Here is a 21,513-nt window from a genome sequence, read left to right as displayed (position 1 = left end):
ACTGTTAATATAAAAATAAGTTAATAGGAGCAAAATGATTAGTATGACTATATAAGCATTTGTTTAAATGCAGGAAGTTTATGGTATCTCTATAAAGGTCATAAAAGTTGAGATGGATTATTTGGGTTCTTAATGTTCATTCTTTTGCTATTACATATTTAAAATACTTCATGGCAATAAATCTAAATTTATGAAGGTGTCTCGCAATGTATAAATCAAAAACTACATAAATCAGCCTAACTCTGCTTTTACAAAGTGAGATCTTGGTGTTCAGAACGAGTTGTAAAATTTACTTACTCATCCAAAAATGGATGAGAATATGCAAACCCTATCCAAAACTTTTAGGACCAATCATTTCTAAGTTCTTCTTAGCTTTGACTTTGCTACTGTTATAGATCCAATAAAAAGTTGATATATCTGCTTCTTTCAACTGTATCAACTGATCTAATTAATTTTATTACCTCTTTTCGATCTTTGCTTCTCAAAGTAATAAACATGCAAGACAATGTATTTGTGCTAAATGCCTGAACCCCAGACAGAATAGAAGGCAACAAAATGAAACTTTAAAATTTTTAAATTGGCACTGTCAAATTCGGGAATAAAACATCCAAGTAGTAGTGATTTAACTTCTTCGTACCTTTAGGTTTCTCTCTCTATTCTTAGAAGTACCAAACTGAAAGTGTTTGTTTTTATTTTAATGTAGAAATTCAGGGATTTCTTTAATCAAAATGATACCGGTGACCCCAGCAAAGATACCAGTGTGATCCTTACTGTCGAGGGGAGAACGTTTCCTGTGGACATCTTTTACATACAGAGGTATGTTCCTGTTTCATCTTGTCAGTGGTGATTAGGAGGGTGTGCAACTGTGGTATCGTTTTGTCTAGGTTAAAGCTCAGAAATTCCCAGACCAATGGTGAGGAGGTGTAACATTCAATTTGGGAAACATTTGGGTATTGCTTATAGCAGCAGACATGTTTTTAAGCTTCCTGTAGTGTAAAGGAAACAAATTAATTGCTGAAGGCTGATATCCAAGGATGCATAATGAACTGAATGTGGTATGGCTGATGTATAGTGTCCAAAAGCTAGCACTCTATTTGTTCCTTATGGAAGTGAGGAGTCTGTACCTATTTTTCTGCTAATGTCTCTGCTATTTTCTCTCCCTGTAGTCCTGTTCCAGATTACATAAAGTCAACTGTGGAAACTGCAATGAAAATTCACCAGATGGAGAATGATGGTGATATACTGGCATTTTTAACCGGCCAGGTATAGACATAAGTAATTTTTTTGCTTTACAGCACTGTATTGTGGGCTTTGTGAAGCCGCCTCAGTCTCCTGCCTTCCTTAGCTGTGCTTACTTTAATCTCATTAAAGATGACAAACATTTCTGCATTGATGGGAGCAGAATTAGGGCAGTCGCAAAGACTTGTAGAAAATGTATGGCCTGGATTTATCAAAGCTAGTCATGGATGATAGTTTTTCCTCATTTAATAATGTATGCTTTCAGCCTTGTTAATAAGTGGAATAGTGTGTGGTTTTTTGGTGCCAGTCACACCTACAAAGTTGTTAAGGTGACAGTGAGTCATCATGAATAGTTCAGGCAAATGGAATTTACATTTGTTAGGCTTAATATCTGAAGTCTTTGACAGAAAAACAAATTGCTGTGAGATAAAAATTTACTAGTCTCTTCTTCTCTATTTATGCCTGTCAGCTCACTTTGCAGCTGAGAAGAGTAAATGGGAGGTAGCTCATCACTTTTCCAGTGCGGAGCTACCTTGAAGAGCTTCAATAACATCTTGCATATTTTCAAAAGCAGTTCTTCATCCCCGTTATTGATTTAACTTTGGAAGAGTGAATTGGGTATCTCATGAAGTGATGTGTGAACATTTTGTCTGTGTTTGAGTGAGATGCCACAGTTGATCACTGAGATTAAATGTGAAGTTGAGCAATAGGTGTTTATGCTGTTACTGTGTCATTCCTGATCAAGACCCACAGCATTCTGCACTGTCAAAATAGATTGGCCTCCCATTTTGCTCTCACAAGTTGAGATACACAGGAAAGTATGCCTGCCTCCTCATGAACTTTCCCTTGTGATCTTGCTCATATATTTGTGGTGTGACATTGTCTCAAATAACAGTTAACATAATAAATATATATTTATATAAATATTTAGGAATAGCAATTTATGTAAGAATATTACAAAATCGAGGGAGCTAGCCAAAAGATCCTGGAGTTTGAACAATTAAAATTATATTATTTTGGTGCATTTTTTGTATATAGGTGACAGCTATGTGATATTAAAGTGAAAGCTCTCTCATTCTGTCCCCTGTCTTGCTCTGGCTCTAGGAGGAAGTGGAGACTGTTGTTTCTATGCTCATAGAACAGGCTCGGGCTCTTTCTCGCACTGGAATGAAAAAACACCTCCGTGTCCTCCCCATGTATGCTGGGCTGCCTTCTCCTGACCAAATGAAAGTGTTTGAGAGAGTTTCTCACAGTGTCAGGAAGGTAAGGCTGTTTTGTATGTCTCAATTTCTACCACCCGGAAGGGTGTCTGCATTACACAGATTGTGTGGATCAGGTTCACATCATGAGACTATTGCAAACACTTACCGAGGGAGACTTTCTGCATCTCCTAACACTGCCTGTCAGTTTTCAAACTGTGAACCGAGAACATGTTCTCTGGTTTCCCTTTTCATCTTTGATCAGTCCTAGACATGTCAGTTCTAACTCTCCTGTCTACCTCATCCACTTCTCAATTTTTAAGAGTCTTCATACAACCTTCTATTTGTCTATGTCCAGTTACAGCTTCTTACACACTGAAGTCCTCTACTTTTACCTTTTTTTATTTCTTTTTTTGTGATCTAAGTGTCTATGGCTGTTTTCCACCAGTAATGGAAAAATTAGTGACAGAGAGGGTAAATGCTCTATTTTCACCTAAGAAACAAGTTAAAACTTGCTTGGTTTTAGTAGAAAAAAAGCTTTGTTTTGACTTCTGCAAGTCTGGTTTGGATATTTATTGTCACAGAAGTATATAATTGGTCATGATTAGTGGTTTCTGCTTAGGCAGAGCCTGTGTTGGGGCTGACAAAAGCTGACAGAATTACACAGGGGTGACTTGGTATAATTCTTGTGCCTGCTGGAGTCTGACAAGTAAAATTGTTCATCTGGTGTTGCGGAACATTGAGTATAAATACTACTTCTCTCTCCAGGATATAACATTAGTCAATTAACTTCCAAGATTTACTTTTATAATTTCAGGTGAAATAAGGATTAAATTTCCCTCTGTCGTCTGGGAACAATTATTTTTTCATATTTTAGGACATATATGTAAGTCTATCTCTGCAGAAATTCTGAACATGGAATGCTTAACCAACTCTGTTCCTCTCCAATCCCATGCCCCACTCCAGTGTTACAAGTAACAGTTCAATATGACTGAGAAGCAGAAAGAAAATATTTTTAGTGTGCTACACAAGAACATTTGATTTACAGTTAATGTTTTTCTCTGCTAACTCTGCCAATGATTTTCTCTGCAAACACTGCCAAGTTTTTCTTTTATGGAGAGAGAATAAATTTGAATAAGAAAGTGATTCTGCAGCTGTAAAAACTGGGCTTATTTCAAGCTGACAGCTCATTCTGTTGCATGTACTGTATCCTTTTATACTCTAGAGCATGTTTACTGGAACTGTCATATCTGAGATCTTTCAGGTGGCTTGTATTTGAGTCCTGGTGCACTGATGCTAGGGCTTGATAGTGTAATTAAGATTGGGGAGTTCACAGTATCCTCAATTCTGTCTGTATCTGTAGGTGATAGTAGCCACCAACATTGCTGAGACCTCCATCACAGTTCATGGAATTGCATTTGTAATAGATTGTGGTTTTGTGAAGCTTCGAGCCTATAACCCCAAAACAGCCATTGAATGCCTTGTGGTGGTCCCAGTTTCTAAAGCTTCGGCTAATCAGAGAGCAGGACGTGCAGGACGGAACCGCTCTGGAAAATGTTACAGACTTTATACAGGTCAGTAGTTTGATGTGTAGGGAAGGTGAACTTGCTGGTGTGACTTCCATTTTGTTTTACAGTGTTTTTAGTGTTAGATTAAGGAGAACAAAACTGTGTTTTTTCTTTCAGCGAGAGAGAAATTTCCCTTCGTTATTCCTCTGGCTTATTTAGAAATACATTGTTCATATGTGCTAAGCGTTGGAAACTGAATCCTTTTATGAATCAGAAACACAAATTGAGCAGGGGAGGTACTATGAGATTGTCAGCAATTGCAAACCTGTAATGTTAATGCAACTCTTAGTGGCAACTCTACTAAGTTTGTTTTTTAATGATTCTGGTTTCTGAGCAGTTGCTTCAATTTATAATACCCACCTATGATGCTCTCTTCTGTGACTGAAGTCTCCTTTAGGCTGTGCACCTAACAAAGGACTCTGGAAATCCTTCAGCAAACTGAGGGAAAACTTCTTTTTGTGGCCCCTTTTTCATAGGAATAGGTGCCAACCCCAAATACCTCTCATGAATCAATGATCCTGGCACTGTACAAAAATTACTGTTACAAATAAATCTGTTGGCGACCTAGCAGTGTCCAGAAAGCTGCAATCTAACTGTCTTGGTTATCAGCTGTTTAATGAGAAAAGGCTTTGCAGTTGAGCACTGCCATTGCTTATGTTCCCTCTAGTTTTACTGGAACTTTGAGACTTAGATCAAGCATATCTTTTAAAAATGTGTGTGTGCTTGCCAGAAGTTGCCACATTAAACAAAGACATGATTTATTCTCTAAACTTTTGTGTCCAGTGAAGAATCAAGAGTGAATGTTTGCTGCATAATACACCAAGCTTACATAGCTTTTTAAGTATTTTACTGGAGAAACCATGACTACGCTGAAGTTGTTTTTGTGTGCCTGAGAGCTGGCCTAATGGGTGCTTTAAGAAATATTTTAAAGTCCCTTTTAAAGTGCACTGAATGGACAAAAGTAGAGAAAAGGTACACTATTTTTGTCTTAGTGAAGGTCTGAGGTAGAACAATTAAAGAGTGTTCTATCTAGAAATTAAAATAATTCAGGTAAAAATAATATATTTCTTGTCTTGATATGGAGTTTTAGCGCAACATAGGGATATGTGTATCTGTTTTTCTTCACTGCAGAAGATTTGGTTAATGAAAGGTACAGGAATTTTGACCTTACATGAAGTATTTTTCTAGGCTTAGACTTTATAGTGATTGTGCTTTATAAAAGGCATTGCCAAATAAATTGGTTTTCAATCCTTAGTCGTTATTTTAAATATGCTTTTTAAAACCTCATTTAGTTTGAATAGTTACTAAAAATAGTATTTTTATACTGAAAGCATGCTGGTTTTGAACTTTTCCTTGTCCCTTCGTTAAAAAAAAAAAAAAAGACTTTTTTGTAGTATTGCACACTGCCTTTTATTTTCTGGTTAAAAATATTAAACAGAAGAGAAATAAAGCATTTCCAGATTTCTGTGGAGAACTTACAACATTTCAACTTGAAATGTGGGTGGGTCAACTACAGAATCAGTAATGTAGCCAAAACCATTGAATTTTCTATTTAAATGAAAGCATCTTAAAATACAGTAATTGTAGAAAGATCATCTTTGAGTTAGAGTTCTTTTAACACCTGGTAAGTATTCATACTTGATAATTTTAACTTGAAATGGGTATGATTCTATCATGATGACTGCTTACAGTAGGAATTGAAACTCAGTCCCAAATTGCTTTGTTTTCTCCCGCAACAGAGGAGGACTTTGAGAAGTTGCCCAAGTCCACCGTTCCTGAGATGCAGCGCAGTAACCTTGCACCTGTCATCTTGCAGCTGAAGGCTTTGGGAATTGACAATGTGCTCAGGTTCCCCTTTCTTTCGGTGAGTCCTAGGCTGTAAAGTCTATCATCTTTCCGTAGCGTGAAGAAAGATCGCTAGATGACTTGTTGATAACCCACGGAACCATTAACCAGTAACGGTTGCCCTGTTAATTTGGAAAGCATACCTTATTGCCCTCTATCGGGTGGCAAAGTATGCTTTTGGGAGTCAACTAGGGCAAGTAACGTGTGTGACAACTTAGAAACAACGACTGTTTGTATTCTAGAGCTTGCTGTTAGGAGTGTTGAGAAGTCAAGAAAGGCCTAGAAGGACAAACTCTGAGATTCTGCAAAACTGTAACTGTAGTCCCTTTGCACTGAATTTATGAAGAAAAAGGAAAAAAAAATTGATATCTACAGGTATCAAAAAATATAAACCTGTCCTTGTCTGTCTTGTTAAAAAGAGCATACCAATTTTTAGATTTGCTTTCTGTAAAGTTTCTAGCTACTCTTGTATTGCTGTGAAAAACTAATACGGTGGCATTAGAAGATAAATTTAAGAAGTAATTGTTCTGATTGCCGCTGGCATCACTGTTGGACAAAGCAAGTAAGCCTTTTCTAGCTCAGATCTTGAGGTGATCATAGTGATGATGCTGAGCCTGTTGAGATGGTTTTGACTCGCAGCACTGGTGGTCAGTGGAAGGGTGATATGAAGAGTCTGAGAGCTCTTTCTTTATTTTGCATAAGTGAAAAGGTAAGTAGTCAGAACTTAAGGATTTTGAGAAAGAGGAAGATCTAAGAGTTTTTGTGAAAACTCGTGTGTTCTGTGATGATGACTTTAAACAACGCACATTTTTTTCTTTACAGCCACCTCCTGCACAGTCAATGGTGCAAGCTTTAGAATTGCTGTACGCTTTAGGAGGTGAGAATATTATGCTTTGCTTTATTTATAGGTGTTACAGGAGTTATGAAAAAAGTTATTAATTTCCATTTAGTGATTGGATGGACATTAATCAAACTTGCATTTGAGAACTGTGCTTAGAGAAAGAGAAGACACATCCTTGACTGGCAGAAGCTTTTTGTTGGTGTGTTTTTAAAGTGTACTTCAGTCTCCTCTGAATTTGCTTTCCTTTCCTCTGATTATTTCAGACAGGTAAGCAAGCAAAAGGCAGAAAAACTTTCTGGGAGGAACTAGAAATCTATTGCATAGAGTATAAACTAGAATTTAACTGTTTAGATTGGGCAAACGTGTATTTTATAGCTATCTTTTGTGTATTTCCTTGCACCTTCATGGGAGGAACCAGTCCTTTGTCCTTGCCAGGAACAGGGCTCTGAGCTGATGAGGGTGTTGGCTTGATTCTCTCAGGCAGATCCTCTGTTTGTGTTTCTGGAGTCGTTAGAGTGGTATAGAGATACAAACGGAGTTTGGACACTAATTAGTCCAGTACATGAGTTAGACACTGAATTTACCGGCATCCAATTAGATAAGTTGTTAGATACTCATCACTATGTCAGTGATGGAAACGTGTGGCACTTGCAAGTATAAACAAAAAAAGTTGAAAGTAAAGGTTTGACATCTCTTTCAGGAGCAGACTGATTGCAACAACCTAGAATTTAGCAAGCTTAATATAATTGCTACTTTGTTTATTCTGTGGTCAGACTTTGAAAAGCGTAGTGTATCTATTTTAAATTTTTCTGTTAGCATGTTACATTCATTATGTGATCTTGATGTGTGTGCAAGGACTCTGCCTAAACGTTGTAAGTAAAACCTGATGCTTGAATTCGGGAGAGGCCAGATACTGGATGTTAGAATTAAACCCGATAAAGAGTGTGTTTCCTGATGGCTTAGCAAAGCAAGTGTCACACGTTAGTTTTCAGACCTTCTTTCTTATTGATGTAATTTTGAAGGTGTGACTGACAAAAGTTATTAAGAGCTGATAGGGTTATAATTTTAAAAATGAGTTCTAGTCTGTGTCTCTGCTCTGAATGTAGTACGGCTTATGGGTAAAAGACTACGCCTTATGTAGTGCAGTGCTTTTGATGTTAGTGTTGTTGGTCCTGCAGCTGGGACAAGGTTCAAACCTGTAGCAAGTGAAACTGTTCTCATTCTATTAGCTGTGAATACATGATGCAACCACTAAAAAAACCCCGATCATTCCTAAAGGCAGCACATTTCCTCCTGGATGAATTAGAACTGTTTCTCACACTCCGTGTCTGTGTTTCAGTGCACAGCCTGCTTGCTTTTTATGCTTTTAAATGCATAGGAGCTCATTTGCATGCAGCTTGCAAAGTGAGTCTGCTCTAGTTTTAGTATTGAACTTTCTGGTTATGGGCAAATGAACACACACACAGAAGCTTCTAATGAAAAGAAGAAAAAGCTAGTCTAACAGACCCCGAGAGCAGAATTCAAAGTACTTTTCTACTATTTAGCTACTTAATAGAATTTTTTCTTTAATTATGTTCTCTGTATTGCTAATCACAGCTTGTTCTGAAATTCAGTAGAGAGTCTGAACAACGCACTTAGTCATATAGTTTAGTTTCAGGTAGTCCTGTGAGGAGCCGGGAGTTGGACTTGATCCTTCGGGGTCCCTTCCAGCTTGAGATATGCTATGATTCTACAACTCTAAATGTGTTCATTTTCATTTTATGCGTTATACAGCTGTTGGATACCTATAACACTCAAATCGCAGTGTAGTAATATTTTTATACACAGTTTTCAATTCCTTTTTGTTGTGGTGAGTGGAATGTATGCTGTTTAATTTTGTTTATAGGAAGAACTGTTACAGTGTTGGTTTTTTTGACAGCTATTTAATCTTTTTGAATGCAACAAATGTAAACAAAACAGAAACTTGACACAAGAACAAGTAATCAAAATTAAACTCTGTTTGACTTTGAATTAACTACAAACACTGAGTTAAAGTTAACAATATTTGCTCCATAATGTAAACATGAGGAAAAGGGTAGCGTAAAGGAGATTGTGTAAGTTTTGGAAGCTTCCAGAGGTTTGTGGCTATTTTTACATCACTTACAAATGCTGTGTTGTAACTTCTGGCATTCTGCTCTCTTCTTATTCTCATGAAGCTGTAACTCTCTGCTCAGCCACGATTTTGCTCTGTGCTGATTCAGTTCTATCTTGCAAAGGAGGGTTTCACTTAAGGCACTTGGTTCTTGGCAACCTTTTCAAGCTTGGAACAAGGACCTGCACAGTGGCTCAGAAGCGTGTTGTAAGGATGACTTCACAGCCAAAACCACCTTAGGGAAACGGAGAGGAAAGGTCAATAAACTCGCTGAGTAGCTCTTTGATGTTTTGGCAAAAGTGTTATGCTCAGGGTAGCTTCGCAGAAAAGAAGAGACCTGTTACTCTCTTGGCTACCCAGCTTTTGTAGCAAAGCAGAGAAGTGCTGACATTGGTGTTTGAGATGGAGAGAAATGTGTGTCCGTGTGTGTGATATACGGATTTGCTTTCCAATTTTTGCTGAAGTTTAAGGTTTTAGGTTGTTTATTACGGAGATTTTATATAAGTTGCAGAGGTGAAGCTGCCCAAGCATTTGCAGGTGCAGTAGGGATTAAATTTCTCTTATGCAAGTATGAACACGTATTTCATCACTTGCATTGTAACAGCATGTAAAAGTGCAGTTCAGGGTCAGGAGCCTATTGTGCCAATGTGGTGCCAAGACAGAAACTTGTGCAGAGCAGACGCTCTTAAGGTTGAGATAATTCTGTTGAATAAACACATCGCTGTTCTTAGACTGATTATTTTTACAGGGATGCAAACTGATTACATCAGAGTATCTCTTCTCAGCCTTCTCCTTTGATGCACCTTTGAAAGTCTAAGTTATCAGTTGGAGTTTATTGTTTTTAAGCGTAATTTAGGAGTTAAATAAGGTAAAAAGTGGCTTTATTTTCAGCTGTATTTCAGATGCAAGATTTTGTTGAAGATTTGTTTGTAAGTTGTCGCCTGTCAGAAGCAACCCCTCTACTTCAGTTTAAAACAGAGTGTTTTAATCCCTTAGCCTGTCACATACTAGTAGTTGTTACTTAGAACTTTTTAGTGACACAGTAATTGAGTGATCTCTCCTGAGCATGTTCACTAAAAAGCTTTGCAGTATCTTTTTCTAAGCGGAGCTTCAAATATACAACTTCCTACAATTTCATATATATATGTGGATACAGTGGTTGCTTCCAAGATCATTTCAAGGAAACTTTTACCTGTTCCAAACCTGTATCCACTGCAGGTCTTTTGTATATGTTCAGACTTACTGCTACGAAGACATCTGTGCACAAGCTATATATATCCATGCAAAATTGCACTGAGATTTGTAGGATTTGGCAGAAGCCAAAGGATTTTTGGCTTGATGCACCTATAGAAAGTTAAAAAGATGACAATTTGTCCTTTTCCCTACTTAGGAACCCAGTTATCTTTCTTTAGATGAAAGACAGTGTATTATAAGCTATTAATTGCAGTAGCACTTAAACTTCCCATATTGCAGTGGTTAAATGAAAACTATCATACCTTAATTTTTGCGGTTTCTGTGACTTTGTATTTAAATATATTACTTTATCATTTCACATAAACTGCCTTTTGTATCTGTTTCTGAGGAAAATATTTTGACTTTATGTGAAATGTCTGTTAGGTTTTGTTGAACAGTGTAGGGGTGTGGTGAGTGAATTACCACATTGTCATAATAAGTGAGATGATAACATATCAAATAATAAAGAAAATTAAACACTTGGCAGAGGTATATGTGGTTTTAGATATGCTGACATGAGTTATAGGAGATCTCATTCCTTGACTTGATATGTGGTTTTGCTTTTTGCTGTGAAACATAGCTGAAGTGCAACTGTGGTTTTTTGCCACCACACAGTTTGACAAATGATGTGTTTATATAATGCGTGGGCCACAGTTGTGTTTCCTCAGTCCACTCTGCTGTGGCTATTTATGCAATCTACAGTGCCCCAAAGTCCTATTATTGGGGTGTTGTTAGTCCCTCCTTGTGTAGCTTTTCTCTTGTGTTCTGCCTCCTTGTCACACCTCGTACAATGTGGCTTACTTGCAGGTTTTTTCTCTCTTTCAATTCTCTCTCTTTGCTGCCTTTCTTAGCAAGCTCTTTTCTTCTTACTGTTTCCTGTGTCTGTATTCATTTTTCTAATTCTATTTCCTATGTCCTCTTGCAAAGGAAATGCTTTTCCATTTAAATCGTTCTCTGAAATTTCAGCACAGTGCTCTGGATTAGAATATGACCCAGTAGTTTGCATGGGTGAACCTTACTGCAGGTGTTTGACTGCAGGAAGCCAATCAACTAAAATGGTAAAGGTGCAGGGTTGCTCAGTGATAACTGGGAATCGAAAAGCAAGCTGTCATGCCTCCGTCCTGTACCATCTCCAGTAAAAAGGCTACAGTTGAAACACGGCTGACAGTTTAGTTATTGATGCACGAGGCAGTATAAACTGCAGAGAATCTTCATCAGCTGTACATCTCTAGTTTAGATTATGTTAAAGTTAAATTATTTTTCTCCATGACCCCAGCAGATGTGACTCAAAAAAATGATACCCTACCCCCGCCCACCGCCCCGAGCAGTGCTTCCTGTTTCTACAATTATGCCTGTTCCATAATTATGCCCTTTTTTAATTCTCATCATGACTCCTTCTGCTTCTTGTCCCCATGAACAAAGATGTTGCTAGATACTGAAATAGGAGATGCATGAGTCTAACACCTAATAGGCACTCTGGCCATTGCATTGACTATGACTGCAAGATTTCTAAATCATTGGCAATAGCAACGTAACTTCACCAAAATGAAGATACTTGTGTATTCAAGTATGTTTTAAAAAAAAAATAAAATACTGGTGACCCATAGGAGAGTAAATGGAAATTAAGGAGCGCCTTTAAGCTTAGTTTAATATACATTCAGAAATTCTTAGGTGCATTTGCTATATTTTAGCTCTTAATTCTGCTCTTTAGTACACATGAAATTCCTAAAGAAGACTTTCTGTGCTGCTTTTGCCTGTATCACAGCTACATTTATTAATACGCTGTAGGTTTGGATATGCACTGCCGTTTAACAGAGCCTCTTGGAATGAGAATAGCAGAGTTTCCTTTGAATCCTATGTTTGCAAAGATGCTTCTTGAATCAGGTAGGAGAAAAAAATGGGACTTTTTTCATAGTCTTGCGTTGAGTAGAGGATATTGCCTCTCGTGATTATAGTGTAGTATTAGACATTTGCTCAACTTGAAACGAACTGTATGCTTCATATTGGTGTGGTGTTTAGTGGAAAGAATTGGTTAAACTCATGGACCTCTCAAATAATAAGTCTAACACATTTAACACACTAAGTCTAACACATTTGTCTTTCAAGTTTTGCAGTAAAAACATTCACTGTTTTACTAAAAAAAAAGAAATCCAGGAGTTTAGGTATTTTGGGTTTACATGCTGTAAGAATATATTCTGCTTCTTTTCCTCTTTATTCTGGATGGGGATAAGGTTAATGGAAGAAGTATTTCCTTTACTGAATTTCTCCACTTTCTCCTCAGGAAATTTTGGCTGCTCCCAGGAGATTTTGACAATTGCTGCCATGATGCAGATTCAAAACATCTTTGTGATCCCTCCAAATCAAAAAGCTCAGGCTGTAAGTTCAGTCGTGTCTCATTTTCATTTTGTTAGTTCCACATTTCTGGATTTCTGCCAAGTATTTTACTGATAGTCATCACAGACTGCAGGTTTGTATGAAAAGGAAGCAAGGTCTTGAACTGTCCCTATTGGTTATAGGTAAAAGAAGAAACTGAGTAAAATGGGAACCTTGGAGTCCTTTACTAGTGTTAAATGCTGCCTTCTGAGAACCAGAAACATGAAGGGTTATAAACCAATATTGGTTATAAACCAATATTGGTCAGTGGAAGGGTTTGTGGGGGGAAAAAAACCTCCAAACACAAAAACCAAACCTCCCCAAACACCATTTCCTTTTAAGAGGAACAAAAAATATCAGCATGTAGTGAATTCTTAGTAGGCAGCAGGAGCCTAATTTTAATGCGTTCCTCTCTTGGATTTTGGGGGTTCATTTTCAGTTCATTTTTTCTAATTTCAGTTTTAAGAGTGCTCCTGAATATAGGTGGGTTAATAAAATATTGCTGTTGCGTAGAGGAACTACTCTATATGGTAAGAGTTTTGATAGTCACCAGGAAATACGCAGGTTATGGGAACTGAGTGCATTGGGTGTGATTTTTGCAAAAACCAATCTGCCTAACAAAATATATTTCTTATTCTCCAGGCCAGGCAACACAGAAAGTTTGCTGTGGAAGAAGGCGATCATCTCACTATGCTTAACGTTTATGAAGCCTTTGTCAAAGTAAGTGAGTTCAAGTGTATGTGGATTTGCAGGAATGGGAAGAACTTGAGGTCCTCAGTTCTGATTCTGGAAGTTCTGGATATAGAATCCTCAAAGCTGAGGACTTACCAAGTCTGTTAAGTGATAATTCTGCTTTAGAAGATATTCTGGTCACATTTTGCCACAGACCTTCTGTAGTTCCTCTGAACAGAGAATAGAAAGAATTTGGTTTGGGTACAGCACAGAAGTCTTGTGGATAGACAACTGTATTTTCAAGGAGATGGGGATTTTTGAAAGGGCCTGGGAAAAACAGATATCCAAATTCCAAATGAAATTCATATTCTCTCATCTTTTCTATAGATGTATCTGAGTTTTACTGATGATAAACTGCATCTAAATCTAGCAGTCTTTTTAAAAAAAATTGCCTTATTGATGATCATATCCTCTTTTTCATTGACCTTATGTATCTACCCTAAGATTTAACACCAATCTTAATACTTCTCTGTAAGCTGAGGTTTTACGTAACAGTTTTGAAGCACTATACCTATTTGGGAGAAGTATATTTTGCTGGTATAAAGCACTTCTGTAATAACATATTTGCAACAGTGTTGAGTTGAAGCAGTATAACCACTCAAGTGTTTAAAAGATGACTTCCTTCTCCCCAACCCCAATGCAATCAGTCAGGCACCAACTGAAATTTCGCCCTTTTTAAATTTTATATCTGCCTAATTCTCTTAGAAACAGCCAAATGCAGAGGCTCTTGGAGTAAGTGCTGGCTTCTGGAGAAATAGTTCTTTGCATAGAGAAGACCAGCAAAAACAGTTTACAGAGAAGGCTATTTACATTTTGAGATTGAAAACAGACTAGTTTATGCTATGATGCATTTGTGTGTGAGAATGGAATGACTGATGCTATTCTCTTTCACCACATATGAAGAAATGAAGCACATCTGTTTGAAAATACCCCATGGCATTTGTTCTGCTGCTATTTAGATGTTGTTTGAAACATGTTTTGTAGTTACTGGTGTTATGTACCCTTGTTAGTTGCTATGTAAATAGGGAATTTTCAGGGAAAACTACAATAAATATGTTGTAGGAGACAGAAGAAACCAGAACAAGACTATGTGATCCAAAAGAGATTGGTTTTTGTTTTGCTGATGGTATTTCATTGTAATTTTTTCTATTCTTCTCACTGTACAGCACAGCAAGAGCTCTCAGTGGTGTCAGGAACACTTTCTGAACTACAAAGGGCTTGTTAGAGCTTCTGTTGTAAGAGAGCAGCTGAAAAAGCTTCTTGTCCGCTTTAAAGTGCCAAAGAAGTCCAGTGAAGGTGAAAATTTGTTTTAAAGTGTTGTCCAATACATATTGAAGGTAGTCTCCAAATTGCCAGTCTGCTTCCTGCTTTTCTTCTAACCTTTGAAGTATTTTCTCCCTAGCCTAAAAATTAATTAAAACCAATTTTTTTCCTAAAAATGACTGTAGAAGAGCATTTTAGCCTATTTTTACAATTAATGTTTAGTCCAGTCTTCATTGTTAAGTTTTCCAGCAAGAGATTATCACTACTGATTATATATTTAATGGACAGACTTACCAAAAGAGTCATGAATAGGTCACCCCGTTCCCTCGTTTGGCTTTTCAAAAAGCCATTTTTCTAGTATGTTCAAAATGATGTACAGTCATTGGGATCTGATTTCCAGCAGTGCTGTGCGTGCATGGGTGCCATGACTAGTTCTCAGCTCTTATCTCTAACTGCTCTGCAAAATCAGAGTTCAGTGCTTAGCTGTCACACAACGTTGCTCTAAGGACTGTGAAACTATCTTCATGGAGACACCAGTGGCAACAGTAGTTTTTTACGTAGTAATTTTGATTTGCTGTGAAATTGAAGTCAAAAGAGATTGCAGGGTTTGTCTGCCTTCAAGCCTTTGCTATCAAAGCCTGATGCAGTGTGAAAAGTTGTTTGAGATGATTAAGTGGTATTTTAGGGATTTTTGCCATTCCATTGACTCATTTTACATAAAAATCCTTTTCTTCAGGTGATCCAGATCCTGTTTTGAGATGCATAGTTTCTGGTTTCTTTGCTAATGCAGCTAAATTCCACTCTACCGGAGCTTACAGGTAAATATATATAGCTTCATTACAACTGCTCCTTTAACTGGATACCTCCTAAGTATAATCAACAAACAGATGCTTCTCTAGACACCTGCAATAAGAAACACATAGTGTTTGATTTACTAAATATTTGAAGTTTTGTATCTTCAAACTGCTTCAATGTTTATCTCTTCTCTTTGGCAAATATAAATAGAGTTATTGATAGTGGGAAGCTGTTACTAATAGTAATTAACTTGTGTTAATACAAGCAAGTACAGTATCTCTGTACACTCCCGGTGTTATACCAGGATAAAAGCCTGAAACACTACTTTTTCATTTAATGCAGATAGATAGAACTCTTTCAGGACGTTAAATTATCATTTCTTCCTTTGGCCATGATTCAAGCCTGGTTTCATCTGAAAGCCTGTTCATTAAATGCAAATGTTCTTAATTTGCTCCAGCTCTTTCATTGTTGCTTTTTATTAAACATTCTTACTGGGGATGAAAGGAGCCAAATATTAAGTAATAAATAGACGCACGGTCTGAAATACTATCTTGCTTTCAAGGACTATCCGTGATGACCATGAACTTCATATCCACCCCACTTCAGTGTTGTATGGAGAGAAACCTCCACGCTGGTAAGTTAAAGCTGCTTTCACTTGCTTTGTGACCTTTACAAAGACATTCTCAACATCCAGACATTTTCATGAATGACTTTTCTCGATCAGTGGAGGAATAGATGTAGAAGGTCATGGTTCCCACAGAGAGAATTCAATTGGTATTTCCTTTGTATTTTTTTGTAGGCAGTATCCAAATAAATCAGGGAAAGAGAGTGGCTTTTAGCTGTCAAAAAAACCTGCAGAAGTTGGAAAGCAGAGTCAGGTGACCCTTTTTTAATAGGCACCATATTTTGCACTGCAGATTGCTCTCTGAGTGGTCTCTGTACCTAGATAGAACTAGGATTAATTTACTTTTATTAAGCCTATTAAGTAAATGTCCTGTCAAATAGGTGCTGCAGTAATTGCAAATGGCTTGCTAGGAGAGGGCATAGATGTCAGATGTATGATGCAAAAGGTTTGAGAGAAGTTATGGCTGTCTAGCAGATTGAGGAAAGAAGTGGTTGTACTTTCATATTATCTGGGATATTACAGTTCCATTTGTGTGTCAAAGATGCTCAGATAACAATTAGAAATGTGTTTCTAACTACCAGGTCAGCGTGATCAACCTGCAGTATTTGGACTCTTGTCCTTCTTTGCCTGTTGCTGAGACTTTGAAGGATAAACTTGGCCAGTGTCATCTTTTATCTTTGAATTTGGAGTCCTACAGCTGTTGTGTAGGGTTTGCAGAAGCGTAACTGATTGGAACTTAGCCATCAATTACATTAGCTCACAAAATAAAAATTAGTCCAGCTCACTTGTTCTTAACTGTGCCAATTCTTCAGGGCTGAGTTGAGCAGAGTGTAGCTAAAGTAATTTTTGCCACTGAAACCAGCCTGACTCACTGCTGTTTTGCCAGTTTTTTTTAACCTCCTGTCACTGCTGTTAAAAATAAAACACAAATTGTTTGAAATAGTAAAAAGAATACTTTGCAGCTATACTTCTGAAATTTATAGCTAGGTAACAGTTGGTAACATCCTGAAAGAGGCTGGGTTATGGGAGAGTGACAGGCAGTAAGAAGAATAATTTGAGAAGAAATTCATCTGGAAAGAAAGTCTAGTGGTAGGAGAGTACTGGAAGAATTCTTTGCTCCAGCACACACCTCCTCCAGGGCTCAGCTTTTAGATGATGAGCCCTCAGCCTGAAACTCCCATCCCAGCCTTGGGCACTTCCAGACACATAGAAAAACAGAACTGTAGACAGCTAGCTGGAAGTCTTAACTGGCAAAACCTTAAGTCTGCTCTTTGCTTCACAGCCTGTTTGCTGTTGGTGGCAGCAGTATTGCTGGAGGTTTTGGGAATACTGATTCTGGGCTTAAATCCCTTTTTGGACTCCTGTGTAGGAGAACAGGCACAGAGCTGTCTTCCAAGGCCACCAGCCTAAAGACGCTGCTGGTTTATGGCATCCTATAAGACAGGAGTTTAACTTACTGAGCAACCCGAGTTTCAGTGCTACTGCTGCCTGGGCACCCATCCTATATTGAGGGCTTCAAATCTCTGCCTGTTACAGGTGTATATAAAATGTGTTGTTGTTCCTGTTTGTTTTCCTCAGGTTTTTCTTTAGTTGTATTAGTTGGTATGTCTTGGGCTGCATTTGGCAGAGAAGATAATTTTGGACTCTTTCCTCTTTGCTTTTGAGAGCAAAATACCAATTAATGAGAGACCGCAAACCTTATGGGTTTGCAGCTCTACTGTGTATAGAAGGCAGATAATGACTTATGGTTTTAGTGACTAACCCTTCAGCGCGTGGGTTTGCGCTTCCTTGGTAAAAATTACTTTCCTCACTGAAGGATGACTTCAGAAATAGGTTGCCCATGCTGGCAACCTGTTCATGCTGGCAGCAGGGATTGAGTCCACATGTCTCTCTGTTTCTAAATCTCTTACCAGGAGATGTTCTGGTAGTAGTTAAAGCTGATTTCTTCCTCTAATCCTTATCTTGCCTGTCTGCAGACAGGCACCAGGGATAGTTAGGTTGTGATTTATGCCCTCCTTGTTATGGGTCCAGGGTTTCGGTGCTTTTGACATCCTTCCTCATGATATCACAGAGCAACTAATATTTTCTCTTCTAAAGCATCTGTTATGAGTCCCACATGGCCCCACTGTAAGAAATATTCTTTCTTTTATACCTCATATCCATATGTCCTGGTAGCATGTGAAGGTGTTTTTAATGGCAGTCCAAAGGTTTTCTTAATGTAGAGTACTCTGAACAAGCAGAGGGAAGGAGGTAAGAGGCTGTACTATAACTTAGACTCTCTTGTCACTCTCTAAATACTACCTCTGGCAGCGTGTGTGTGCAACTGTCTAAATATACTGTTAATCATCTCTCTTTCCTCAATGCTTTATAGCAAACACTTTTTCTTTCTCCTAGGGTTGTCTACAATGAAGTCATACAGACTGCTAAATATTACATGAGAGATGTGACTGCCGTTGAGTCTGCATGGCTCTTGGAACTGGCACCTCATTTTTACCAGCAAGGAACGGTACGGAATCGGCATAAAGCCCAAACGGTACCATTGCTGTATTAGCAGCTCTTGTATCTGAACTTTTAAAGTGTTTATGTTTCGTTGATGTCTGTTTAATGGTACAAAAATGAATTTGGTTTTGTTCATTTTAGTGGTTTTAATATAAAGAAAGAGGATAATAAATTGATTCATGAAAGTTTGGGTTTTTTTTTCCCCCTATTATCCAGCCAACAGATGTGATCTCAAAGTTACAAAATAGTGTATTACTCTGGTAAATGAAGCCTTCAACTGTTTTACACTTGAATATAGGCACTTGGTGGCACTTCTCTGAGCAGCGCTGTAGCTAGGCAGTGTTCATACTTTGCACGATAATTTTAGAGGAATCTCTGCATGCTTTGCAAATGTTTGTGCAAATCCTGAGCCTTTTTTTGAGCATTAATTATGTTTACTGCAAAAAAAAATCTCTGATCTGTTGCAACTTGAAATGGCAAAGAACAGCTGCTATTTGTGCAAACCTTTGTTGCAAATTCTGTTGCGTGTGATATACATACCTTTTCTTTACAAGTATCTTTTAATAGTTGTCACCATTCTTTATCAACTCTGTCCCATGTGAATCCATCATTCTAGACTTATTCACTGCTAATTCTGAGAGCTGGATGGGTATTAAATATTATCTAAATGTTAGTTATGCTGGAGCTGTTGATACCACATTGCATGTAAATACTGTACAGGCAAGATTGCCAAATTGATCTTGCATGTGAATTTCCCATGGGAGATTAATAACTACTGAGCTTTATATTCTAAATTAGTGAAGTATTTCCAAAATACTGAGTGAAAAAATGCACTTGCATATCAGACCTATGCAAAATGAGATCTGTTTGTGCACATGAACAGCCATGTTGCAAAAATGGCTGTTTCTGATTTGTACATCTGCTGCACTCTTTGACTTTTCTGAGAATCTGATGTTTGTTTTCTTTCACTTCCTGGGTTTTTTGGAAAAAAGAAAAACACTGTGGTGCATGGAGCACTTTAGGGCATATGTCTGTGGTTAGAGTGTACAGCAGCATTGGCATCTGTCCATGTAATTGGCTTGAGAGGGTTGGTTTTTTTTAATGTTGAGCTTGGATAATTCATCTCAGTTGTCCAGGCACTTACCATCTTAGTAAGTAGCTGAATATTTTCTGCTTTTTTTTCCTATAACACATTTGACTAAGGCAGTAATGACCCCTGCAGGGTAGACCCCTGAGTCTTTAGCTACTGTGAAACATTCTGCAAGCATGGTGTAAAAAGGAGATGAGCCAATGTTCCAGTTGTATCAAATCTGCTCCTGGAGTAATTAGTCCTTTTGACTCACATATTTACGTGTTGTGACCTCCCGTACACAACGCAACATCCCATTATGATATGACCTCTCCACGGGCTCAATTTTGGGGTGAGGTTTTCCTTTAGGTAGGTGGTGTTGGGGAATGTGACTCAATGACTTGTTCAGGCAAAACTTGAGTTGCTTTTGGTAAGTGAAGAAGGCTTGTCTTGAATTGTACTACCTACCCGACTGAGAGAACATGTTTTTTCAAGGTAGTATTATTACTGTTGTAGATATTCTGTGAAATTACATCAGAACCTAATTTTTACCATTGCTATCTTTTTGATTTGATAGAGATGAACTCAGCTTGCAGTATGACCTAAGCATTGCTTTCATCCTAAAATAAATGGAAGCTCTGGAGGATAGTGCTGGTTTTGAGGAAAATTATCTTTTCCAGTTTGGTCAGTTATCAGCCAAAAGTCTTGGGTGTCTTTATAAAATGTTTAAAAATTAGAAATATTCCTGTTGTGTAAAGCTTGGAATGATACAAGTAAATTTTGAATAAGTAAGCCATTGCAAGGCACACAAATTTATACTAATTCATAGACATTCCGACCCTTTTTTTACTGGAGGATACATCTTAGTGCTAATAAGAGATTCCTGAAATACGAGAACTTTTACTTCTGTATCAAGTTAAAAACAAATTACAGCTGAATAGGATTCTGCGTGAAAAGACTTTCTTCTACAGCTTGATCATGGTCTCGGTCAGTAAGGTCTCATTGCAAATTTTGCAGGACTTTCTTCATGTTTTCATCCCACATTTTTGTATCCCTTTTTCTTTAAGAGCATAGAGGTTCAAAGGTCCAATGCAACTACAGCTGCAGTGTTAATACATTAGTTAAAAGCTTGTACTTCATGTACGTACTCCCAATGTTTATGCACATGTGTTGTTGGGAGCAGATGTCCCTTTCTGTGCATTTTTACAAGTTGGCAACTTGCTTCTAGTGGGAAATTGTTCCTATGCTTGCAGTTAGTGCTAGAAGATGATATTTTATGCCAAGCCAGAATATCAGTTGGGGATACACGTGGTTTTTAGATTTCGTAGGTTTATTTTAGCTGTATCAGTAACAAGCAGAGCTTGGGAAGGGTAGTCTTTGATATTTGTATAAGAATTTATTTCATTTGACTGAAATTAAATTTTTTTCTAATTGTGTATATGCTAAGCAATTTTTCTTTTCTCTTCTTTTCTTGCAGCATCTTTCCTTGAAAGCAAAAAGGGTTAAAGTAGATGACCACTGATTTGACATGACTTCAGTCTTGTGACATCAGATGGAGAAGCTACCAGTGATTTCAAGCTGGCTACAGTCCATTCAGCAGTCAGTTCATTAGCAATTTGATCTTACATCGACTTAAATGTTTAAATGCCTGCCAGGATCTGTAGGGGTTTATGCATGACCAATACATTGTAGACCTATGTAGAGCTTGCATTGTGGACATCTTATTTTCTGCCTACTTGACCACTGTTGTTAATCTGGGCATGTTGCTCCTTTTAAATAGGTAGAAAAACAATTTAAAAAGTAAGAGGACATACAGGACCACAAAAAACTGAAACCTTCAAGAAGGAAACTGATTTCCTGGTCTGGTACAGCTGCCTTATGAGAGTGGGGAACAGGGTACCCTGCCTTCTATTACCTAGAGCACTGTGACTACTACCCACCAAACTGAGACTGACTCCTGACAGCAGGAGCTCAGGGCAATGAACTAGCCCTTGAAATGCAAAGGGCTGCCATGGAAACATTGATTTCATGTTGGACCATCCCAAACTGGTGCAGCTTGTGCTCCCAAGCAGTAACAGTCTCCTGCCTGAGGTGGAGCTGC

At 37.9% G+C, this 21,513-nt stretch overlaps 1 protein-coding gene across 2 annotated transcripts in view; it reads left to right on the top strand.

Moving 5' to 3' along the window:
• The window catches only part of DHX35 (DEAH-box helicase 35), a 31,223-nt gene extending 10,219 nt beyond the window's left edge, over window positions 1-21,004 (top strand). For both annotated transcript variants that reach the window (XM_059827156.1, XM_059827155.1), the window contains 14 exons: window positions 704-816; window positions 1,167-1,263; window positions 2,344-2,502; window positions 3,802-4,012; window positions 5,746-5,870; window positions 6,674-6,728; window positions 11,845-11,940; window positions 12,338-12,432; window positions 13,072-13,149; window positions 14,328-14,457; window positions 15,161-15,242; window positions 15,782-15,853; window positions 18,239-18,350; window positions 20,890-21,004. In XM_059827156.1, coding sequence (XP_059683139.1) covers window positions 704-816; window positions 1,167-1,263; window positions 2,344-2,502; window positions 3,802-4,012; window positions 5,746-5,870; window positions 6,674-6,728; window positions 11,845-11,940; window positions 12,338-12,432; window positions 13,072-13,149; window positions 14,328-14,457; window positions 15,161-15,242; window positions 15,782-15,853; window positions 18,239-18,350; window positions 20,890-20,934 — 1,470 coding nt within the window. In that variant the 3' untranslated portion in view covers window positions 20,935-21,004. The remainder of the gene's footprint in view (window positions 1-703; window positions 817-1,166; window positions 1,264-2,343; window positions 2,503-3,801; window positions 4,013-5,745; window positions 5,871-6,673; window positions 6,729-11,844; window positions 11,941-12,337; window positions 12,433-13,071; window positions 13,150-14,327; window positions 14,458-15,160; window positions 15,243-15,781; window positions 15,854-18,238; window positions 18,351-20,889) is intronic.
• Window positions 21,005-21,513: the final 509 nt, after the last annotated feature.

This window comes from Gavia stellata, chromosome 20 (assembly GCF_030936135.1).
Source record: "Gavia stellata isolate bGavSte3 chromosome 20, bGavSte3.hap2, whole genome shotgun sequence".
In the NCBI taxonomy this organism is placed as follows: Eukaryota; Metazoa; Chordata; class Aves; order Gaviiformes; family Gaviidae; genus Gavia; species Gavia stellata.
Note: the sequence above shows the minus strand (reverse complement) of the source record. Positions and strands in the feature narration are given on the sequence as shown.